General features: G+C 35.3%; 1 protein-coding gene across 2 annotated transcripts in view; it reads right to left on the bottom strand.

Annotated features, from left to right (window-relative positions):
* mettl1 (methyltransferase 1, tRNA methylguanosine) overlaps positions 1–9,144 on the bottom strand; it is a 16,839-nt gene extending 7,695 nt beyond the window's left edge. Inside the window, exons 1-2 of one of the 2 annotated variants that reach the window (XM_053227291.1) lie at positions 8,910–9,144; positions 8,373–8,515 (exon numbers count right to left, since the gene is read on the bottom strand). In XM_053227291.1, the coding sequence (XP_053083266.1) occupies positions 8,373–8,515; positions 8,910–8,989 (223 nt within the window). In that variant the 5' untranslated portion in view covers positions 8,990–9,144. The remainder of the gene's footprint in view (positions 1–8,372; positions 8,516–8,909) is intronic. The other variant, XM_053227290.1, reaches the window with a different exon arrangement.
* Positions 9,145–10,000: the final 856 nt, after the last annotated feature.

The following is a 10,000-nucleotide window of genomic DNA, read 5'->3' as shown; positions in this document are numbered from 1 at the left end:
CAATAAACATTACTATAATATACGCCTCTATAATAAACATTGCTATAATATACGCCTCTATAATAAACATTGCTATAATATACGCCTCTATAATAAACACTGCTATAATATACGCCTCTATAATAAACATTACTATAATATACGCCTCTACAATAAACATTACTATAATATACGCCTCTATAATAAACATTGCTATAATATACGCCTCTATAATAAACACTGCTATAATATACGCCTCTATAATAAACATTGCTATAATATACGCCTCTATAATAAACATTGCTATAATATACGCCTCTATAATAAACACTGCTATAATATACGCCTCTATAATAAACACTGCTATAATATACGCCTCTATAATAAACACTGCTATAATATACGCCTCTATAATAAACACTGCTATAATATACGCCTCTATAATAAACATTACTATAATATACGCCTCTATAATAAACATTGCTATAATATACGCCTCTATAATAAACATTGCTATAATATACGCCTCTATAATAAACATTACTATAATATACGCCTCTACAATAAACATTGCTATAATATACGCCTCTATAATAAACATTACTATAATATACGCCTCTATAATAAACATTGCTATAATATACGCCTCTACAATAAACACTACTATAATATACGCCTCTATAATAAACATTACTATAATATACGCCTCTATAATAAACATTGCTATAATATACGCCTCTATAATAAACATTACTATAATATACGCCTCTATAATAAACATTGCTATAATATACGCCTCTATAATAAACATTGCTATAATATACGCCTCTATAATAAACATTGCTATAATATACGCCTCTATAATAAACATTGCTATAATATACGCCTCTATAATAAACATTGCTATAATATACGCCTCTATAATAAACATTACTATAATATACGCCTCTATAATAAACATTACTATAATATACGCCTCTATAATAAACATTGCTATAATATACGCCTCTATAATAAACATTACTATAATATACGCCTCTATAATAAACATTACTATAATATACGCCTCTATAATAAACATTACTATAATATACGCCTCTATAATAAACATTGCTATAATATACGCCTCTATAATAAACATTGCTATATTGGAAATAAACTGCAAAGATTTTTTAAAGTGAAGTAGAAAGGAGAGGATGAATAATAAAAGAACACGAGCGCAGAGAGGAGCAGTGAATAATGTGACGACCCCTTGTGGCTGATTCAGGATTTACAACCAACATTTTAACATGAAATCTTTTTTAATCTATCAGTTTTTACATTTTTAAATGTATTATTAAATTAATTTCAATCCCAGCCTGCTCTGCTGAGAGTGACACTCAGGACACACCTGATTATTTAATGCATTTATAAGAATTAAACCACATCATTACTGTATTAAATGTATTTTAAATAAATCATCATTGGTGTTAAAATGAAGTGAAAGAAAATGATATTCGTATTTGGTGAGAATTTTTACAGAATGTCTTTAGTTTAAAAAGTATCACAATTAAGGTTCAAATACACAAAGGGAGTAAATGATTTAATCAAAAAATACAGAAAACAAACAAAGAATCAGGAGTATAACGTATAACGTGCTGTGTTCTGTATAATTATAGATGAATGATGTGAGTTTAGTTAACAGCTCCTTAACACGCGCACACACACAGACACGCGCACACACACACACGGGTGTACTAAGAGAGTTAACAGTGAGTTTAGTTAACACCGCCTCCTCGTGTCTGATTGTGGAAGTGAGAATAACGCTGTTAGAATAAGTGTTGTTCCTGAACATTCTTCAGCGTGCGTCTGATCGAGGGGGCGCGCGTCTGATCGAGGGGGCGCGCGTCTGATCGAGAGAGGGTGCGTCTGATCGAGGGGGCGTGCGTCTGATCGAGGGGGCGTGCGTCTGATCGAGAGGGCGCGCGTCTGACTGACTGCTTTCAGTGATCAATTCTTTACGTTTTAAATGCAGCTGAGTTTTAGTCATGACTCTCTCCTCCTGCACTCTGGACGTCTTTACAGATTCACATTAAAGAGACACCACAACAGATCGGGACGGAACCACGGGAAAGCAGAATAAAGTGTAGTGAGGAATAAAGAGCAGTGAGGAATAAAGAGCAGTGAGGAATAAAGTGTAGTGAGGAATAAAGTGTAGTGAGGAATAAAGTGTAGTGAGGAATAAAGTGTAGTGAGGAATAAAGTGTAGTGAGGAGTAAAGAGTAGTGAGGAATAAAGAGTAGTGAGGAATAAAGAGTAGTGAGGAGTAAAGAGTAGTGAGGAGTAAAGAGTAGTGAGGAATAAAGAGTAGTGAGGAATAAAGAGTAGTGAGGAATAAAGAGTAGTGAGGAATAAAGTGTAGTGAGGAGTAAAGTGTAGTGAGGAGTAAAGTGTAGTGAGGAATAAAGAGTAGTGAGGAGTAAAGAGTAGTGAGGAATAAAGAGCAGTGAGGAATAAAGAGCAGTGAGGAATAAAGAGTAGTGAGGAATAAAGAGTAGTGAGGAATAAAGAGTAGTGAGGAATAAAGAGCAGTGAGGAATAAAGAGTAGTGAGGAATAAAGAGCAGTGAGGAATAAAGTGTAGTGAGGAATAAAGTGTAGTGAGGAATAAAGTGTAGTGAGGAATAAAGTGTAGTGAGGAATAAAGAGCAGTGAGGAATAAAGAGTAGTGAGGAATAAAGAGTAGTGAGGAATAAAGAGTAGTGAGGAATAAAGTGTAGTGAGGAATAAAGAGTAGTGAGGAATAAAGAGTAGTGAGGAATAAAGAGTAGTGAGGAATAAAGAGTAGTGAGGAATAAAGTGTAGTGAGGAATAAAGAGTAGTGAGGAATAAAGAGTAGTGAGGAATAAAGTGTAGTGAGGAATAAAGAGTAGTGAGGAATAAAGAGTAGTGAGGAATAAAGTGTAGTGAGGAATAAAGAGTAGTGAGGAATAAAGAGTAGTGAGGAATAAAGTGTAGTGAGGAATAAAGAGTAGTGAGGAATAAAGAGTAGTGAGGAATAAAGAGTAGTGAGGAATAAAGAGTAGTGAGGAATAAAGTGTAGTGAGGAATAAAGAGTAGTGAGGAATAAAGTGTAGTGAGGAATAAAGAGTAGTGAGGAATAAAGTGTAGTGAGGAATAAAGTGTAGTGAGGAATAAAGTGTAGTGAGGAATAAAGAGTAGTGAGGAATAAAGTGTAGTGAGGAATAAAGAGCAGTGAGGAATAAAGAGCAGTGAGGAATAAAGAGCAGTGAGGAATAAAGTGTAGTGAGGAATAAAGTGTAGTGAGGAATAAAGTGTAGTGAGGAATAAAGAGTAGTGAGGAATAAAGAGTAGTGAGGAATAAAGAGTAGTGAGGAATAAAGTGTAGTGAGGAATAAAGAGTAGTGAGGAATAAAGAGTAGTGAGGAATAAAGAGTAGTGAGGAATAAAGAGTAGTGAGGAATAAAGTGTAGTGAGGAATAAAGAGTAGTGAGGAATAAAGTGTAGTGAGGAATAAAGAGCAGTGAGGAATAAAGAGCAGTGAGGAATAAAGTGTAGTGAGGAATAAAGTGTAGTGAGGAATAAAGTGTAGTGAGGAATAAAGAGTAGTGAGGAATAAAGTGTAGTGAGGAATAAAGAGCAGTGAGGAATAAAGAGCAGTGAGGAATAAAGAGCAGTGAGGAATAAAGTGTAGTGAGGAATAAAGTGTAGTGAGGAATAAAGTGTAGTGAGGAATAAAGAGCAGTGAGGAATAAAGAGTAGTGAGGAATAAAGAGTAGTGAGGAATAAAGTGTAGTGAGGAATAAAGAGTAGTGAGGAATAAAGAGTAGTGAGGAATAAAGAGTAGTGAGGAATAAAGAGTAGTGAGGAATAAAGTGTAGTGAGGAATAAAGAGTAGTGAGGAATAAAGTGTAGTGAGGAATAAAGAGCAGTGAGGAATAAAGAGCAGTGAGGAATAAAGTGTAGTGAGGAATAAAGTGTAGTGAGGAATAAAGTGTAGTGAGGAATAAAGAGTAGTGAGGAATAAAGAGTAGTGAGGAATAAAGTGTAGTGAGGAATAAAGAGTAGTGAGGAATAAAGAGTAGTGAGGAATAAAGAGTAGTGAGGAATAAAGTGTAGTGAGGAATAAAGTGTAGTGAGGAATAAAGTGTAGTGAGGAATAAAGTGTAGTGAGGAATAAAGTGTAGTGAGGAATAAAGAGTAGTGAGGAATAAAGAGTAGTGAGGAATAAAGTGTAGTGAGGAATAAAGAGTAGTGAGGAATAAAGAGCAGTGAGGAATAAAGAGCAGTGAGGAATAAAGTGTAGTGAGGAATAAAGTGTAGTGAGGAATAAAGTGTAGTGAGGAATAAAGAGTAGTGAGGAATAAAGTGTAGTGAGGAATAAAGAGTAGTGAGGAATAAAGAGTAGTGAGGAATAAAGTGTAGTGAGGAATAAAGAGTAGTGAGGAATAAAGAGCAGTGAGGAATAAAGAGTAGTGAGGAATAAAGAGTAGTGAGGAATAAAGTGTAGTGAGGAGTAAAGTGTAGTGAGGAGTAAAGAGTAGTGAGGAATAAAGTGTAGTGAGGAATAAAGAGTAGTGAGGAATAAAGAGTAGTGAGGAGTAAAGAGTAGTGAGGAATAAAGTGTAGTGAGGAATAAAGAGTAGTGAGGAATAAAGAGTAGTGAGGAATAAAGAGTAGTGAGGAGTAAAGAGTAGTGAGGAATAAAGAGTAGTGAGGAGTAAAGAGTAGTGAGGAATAAAGTGTAGTGAGGAATAAAGTGTAGTGAGGAGTAAAGAGTAGTGAGGAATAAAGTGTAGTGAGGAATAAAGAGTAGTGAGGAATAAAGAGTAGTGAGGAATAAAGAGTAGTGAGGAGTAAAGAGTAGTGAGGAATAAAGAGTAGTGAGGAATAAAGAGTAGTGAGGAGTAAAGAGTAGTGAGGAATAAAGTGTAGTGAGGAATAAAGAGTAGTGAGGAATAAAGAGTAGTGAGGAATAAAGAGTAGTGAGGAGTAAAGAGTAGTGAGGAATAAAGAGTAGTGAGGAGTAAAGAGTAGTGAGGAATAAAGTGTAGTGAGGAATAAAGTGTAGTGAGGAATAAAGAGTAGTGAGGAATAAAGAGCAGTGAGGAATAAAGTGTAGTGAGGAGTAAAGAGTAGTGAGGAGTAAAGAGTAGTGAGGAATAAAGAGTAGTGAGGAATAAAGTGTAGTGAGGAATAAAGTGTAGTGAGGAATAAAGTGTAGTGAGGAATAAAGAGTAGTGAGGAATAAAGAGTAGTGAGGAATAAAGAGTAGTGAGGAATAAAGTGTAGTGAGGAATAAAGAGCAGTGAGGAATAAAGAGCAGTGAGGAATAAAGAGCAGTGAGGAATAAAGTGTAGTGAGGAATAAAGTGTAGTGAGGAATAAAGAGTAGTGAGGAATAAAGAGTAGTGAGGAATAAAGAGTAGTGAGGAAAAAAGTGTAGTGAGGAATAAAGAGTAGTGAGGAATAAAGAGCAGTGAGGAATAAAGTGTAGTGAGGAATAAAGTGTAGTGAGGAATAAAGAGTAGTGAGGAATAAAGTGTAGTGAGGAATAAAGAGTAGTGAGGAATAAAGAGTAGTGAGGAATAAAGAGTAGTGAGGAATAAAGTGTAGTGAGGAATAAAGAGCAGTGAGGAATAAAGAGTAGTGAGGAATAAAGAGCAGTGAGGAATAAAGAGTAGTGAGGAATAAAGTGTAGTGAGGAATAAAGTGTAGTGAGGAATAAAGTGTAGTGAGGAATAAAGAGTAGTGAGGAATAAAGAGTAGTGAGGAATAAAGAGCAGTGAGGAATAAAGTGTAGTGAGGAATAAAGAGTAGTGAGGAATAAAGAGTAGTGAGGAATAAAGTGTAGTGAGGAATAAAGTGTAGTGAGGAATAAAGAGCAGTGAGGAATAAAGAGCAGTGAGGAATAAAGAGTAGTGAGGAATAAAGTGTAGTGAGGAATAAAGTGTAGTGAGGAATAAAGAGTAGTGAGGAATAAAGAGCAGTGAGGAATAAAGAGTAGTGAGGAATAAAGAGTAGTGAGGAATAAAGAGCAGTGAGGAATAAAGAGTAGTGAGGAATAAAGTGTAGTGAGGAATAAAGAGTAGTGAGGAATAAAGTGTAGTGAGGAATAAAGAGTAGTGAGGAATAAAGAGTAGTGAGGAATAAAGAGCAGTGAGGAATAAAGAGCAGTGAGGAATAAAGAGCAGTGAGGAATAAAGAGCAGTGAGGAATAAAGTGTAGTGAGGAATAAAGTGTAGTGAGGAGTAAAGTGTAGTGAGGAATAAAGAGTAGTGAGGAATAAAGTGTAGTGAGGAATAAAGAGTAGTGAGGAATAAAGAGCAGTGAGGAATAAAGAGTAGTGAGGAATAAAGAGCAGTGAGGAATAAAGTGTAGTGAGGAATAAAGTGTAGTGAGGAATAAAGTGTAGTGAGGAATAAAGAGTAGTGAGGAATAAAGAGCAGTGAGGAATAAAGAGCAGTGAGGAATAAAGAGTAGTGAGGAATAAAGTGTAGTGAGGAATAAAGAGTAGTGAGGAATAAAGTGTAGTGAGGAATAAAGAGTAGTGAGGAATAAAGAGTAGTGAGGAATAAAGAGCAGTGAGGAATAAAGAGCAGTGAGGAATAAAGAGCAGTGAGGAATAAAGAGCAGTGAGGAATAAAGTGTAGTGAGGAATAAAGAGTAGTGAGGAATAAAGTGTAGTGAGGAATAAAGTGTAGTGAGGAATAAAGTGTAGTGAGGAATAAAGAGCAGTGAGGAATAAAGAGCAGTGAGGAGTAAAGTGTAGTGAGGAATAAAGAGTAGTGAGGAATAAAGAGCAGTGAGGAATAAAGTGTAGTGAGGAATAAAGAGTAGTGAGGAATAAAGTGTAGTGAGGAATAAAGAGTAGTGAGGAATAAAGAGCAGTGAGGAATAAAGTGTAGTGAGGAATAAAGTGTAGTGAGGAATAAAGAGCAGTGAGGAATAAAGTGTAGTGAGGAATAAAGAGTAGTGAGGAATAAAGAGTAGTGAGGAATAAAGAGCGGTGAGGAATAAAGAGTAGTGAGGAATAAAGAGCAGTGAGGAATAAAGAGCAGTGAGGAATAAAGAGTAGTGAGGAATAAAGAGCAGTGAGGAATAAAGTGTAGTGAGGAATAAAGTGTAGTGAGGAATAAAGTGTAGTGAGGAATAAAGAGCAGTGAGGAATAAAGTGTAGTGAGGAATAAAGTGTAGTGAGGAATAAAGTGTAGTGAGGAATAAAGTGTAGTGAGGAATAAAGAGTAGTGAGGAATAAAGAGTAGTGAGGAATAAAGTGTAGTGAGGAATAAAGTGTAGTGAGGAATAAAGAGTAGTGAGGAATAAAGAGTAGTGAGGAATAAAGTGTAGTGAGGAGTAAAGAGTAGTGAGGAATAAAGTGTAGTGAGGAATAAAGTGTAGTGAGGAATAAAGAGCAGTGAGGAATAAAGAGCAGTGAGGAATAAAGTGTAGTGAGGAATAAAGTGTAGTGAGGAATAAAGTGTAGTGAGGAATAAAGTGTAGTGAGGAATAAAGAGCAGTGAGGAATAAAGTGTAGTGAGGAATAAAGAGTAGTGAGGAATAAAGTGTAGTGAGGAATAAAGAGTAGTGAGGAATAAAGAGCAGTGAGGAATAAAGAGCAGTGAGGAATAAAGAGCAGTGAGGAATAAAGTGTAGTGAGGAATAAAGTGTAGTGAGGAATAAAGTGTAGTGAGGAATAAAGAGTAGTGAGGAATAAAGAGCAGTGAGGAATAAAGAGCAGTGAGGAATAAAGAGCAGTGAGGAATAAAGAGCAGTGAGGAATAAAGAGTAGTGAGGAATAAAGTGTAGTGAGGAGTAAAGTGTAGTGAGGAATAAAGTGTAGTGAGGAATAAAGAGTAGTGAGGAATAAAGAGCAGTGAGGAATAAAGAGCAGTGAGGAATAAAGTGTAGTGAGGAATAAAGTGTAGTGAGGAATAAAGAGCAGTGAGGAATAAAGTGTAGTGAGGAATAAAGAGTAGTGAGGAATAAAGAGTAGTGAGGAATAAAGTGTAGTGAGGAATAAAGAGTAGTGAGGAATAAAGTGTAGTGAGGAATAAAGAGCAGTGAGGAATAAAGAGCAGTGAGGAATAAAGTGTAGTGAGGAATAAAGTGTAGTGAGGAATAAAGTGTAGTGAGGAATAAAGTGTAGTGAGGGGAAACTGAAGCACAAAGTCAGAGGAGTTTTAGTTTTTATCTGTCGTTCGTTTCTAACAGTACGCAGCGCTATTGTGATGTTTCTGGAGTGGGAGATGTCCTACTTCCTGCACAGCAGAGATAATAATACTGATAGTGTTTACTATCGTGTGTGTGTGAGAGAGAGAGATCTACCCAGCAGTGTGTGTGTGTGTGTGTGTGTGTTTGTGTGTGAGAGAGTGAGAGAGAGAGAGAGATCTACCCAGCAGTCCTCCGTATCCACACCCGATATCAGCGAACTCCACCCGAGTGCTCCGTCCTCCCTCCGTCTCCATCTGCTCACCGTCTGAGCTGAAAAACTCCGGATAAAGCGGAGACCAGTCCATCTGCTCCGGACACACAGGACTGAGAAACACACACACACACACACACACACACACACACACACACGGAAAACGTGTTCAGTACAGAAATACGAAGCGTTTGTTTGTCACTGGTTTGTGTCTGAGGTAGGACAATATGAGCTATAAATGAACCGTATTATTATTAAAACACAAGCAGGAGGCACTGTATACTAAACACACAAGAGCAGATTTTATAAACTACTTTATTTAAATTAAACAATCACTGAGCAGCATGAGAAAGAGTCATTAAACTCCCTGTACATCTCATGTAGAAACATTAAACCTTCTACATCTGATTAAAAATGAAGAGTATGTAATAAAGCCTCTCTTCACTGCATGGAGAGTTTGTGTTTCTTGTGTAACAGGAAGCAGATTGTTGTTAATAAAACACTCACTACTCGAATGAGTGATCAGCCATGGGGTTAGAGTGAGCTCTCTGCCGATAAAACTTCTTCTGAGGCATACACACACTCATCCTCAACCTCCCGGTGTGTGTTCAAGCGTTACTGAGAAAATAAAGCGTTTAAACAGAGAGACTTTTAAAGAAAAACGAGCTAAACTCAGCTAGCAGCTGCGCCGGCACGCGACAGCCGAGAGGAGTCGCAGGAGAATGACGTCACACGGCATGCGCGGTGAGAGTCGCCTCTGATTGGCTGAATCATCAGCACTGTTCATAAACACAACTTCACAAAAATAACACATCAAATTGTATTAATTTTATAAAATGTAAGTTCTACATAAAGCATTAAATAAAGAAAGAAAAGAAAAAAGAAAGAAACATTTTTCCTCTGATTGTAAAATTTAATCAACTAATTAATTAATTAAATTCATATTTCTAGAGTTATTTTATTTATTATAAATATGAGTTTATTCAGCTTTTGTTACTATAAGTGAAAGAGTTCATGTTAAAAGGTCGCCTCTGATTGGCTGAATCATCTCATAACAGCAATGTTGAGAAAATGAAAATAAAATAAAATGAAAATTTCTGTTAATAACATAAAGAGGACATTATTATTATTATTATTATTATTATTATTATTATTATTATTATTATTATTATTATTATTATTATTTTTGTTAATTTACAGACTTATATATCTTTTTGGCCAGTTACACAACTTAATACAAAAAAGTGTAAATAAATTACAGCTCTTTATAGTTTTAATTGCTTTTGTTTTAATGATGGTGAATTGAGTAAATATCTGTTTTAAAAGAATATCTGTTTTTGCATCTTGCCTAATAGTTTACACTCACACATATGAAATTTATTTATTAACAATAAATTATATATATATATATATATATATATATATATATATATATATATATATATATATATATATATATATATATATATATATATAATATGATATATGTATTAATTTTTATTTATTTATTTGTAGGAGACTAAACAACATGTTTCCTTAATAAACTAATAATCAATAATAAATGCTCATGAATATTTTCAGTGATAAATACACAAAAG

This window comes from Pangasianodon hypophthalmus, chromosome 20 (genome assembly GCF_027358585.1).
Source record: "Pangasianodon hypophthalmus isolate fPanHyp1 chromosome 20, fPanHyp1.pri, whole genome shotgun sequence".
Lineage (NCBI taxonomy): Eukaryota > Metazoa > Chordata > Actinopteri > Siluriformes > Pangasiidae > Pangasianodon > Pangasianodon hypophthalmus.
This window is presented reverse-complemented; position numbering and strand designations above follow the sequence as displayed.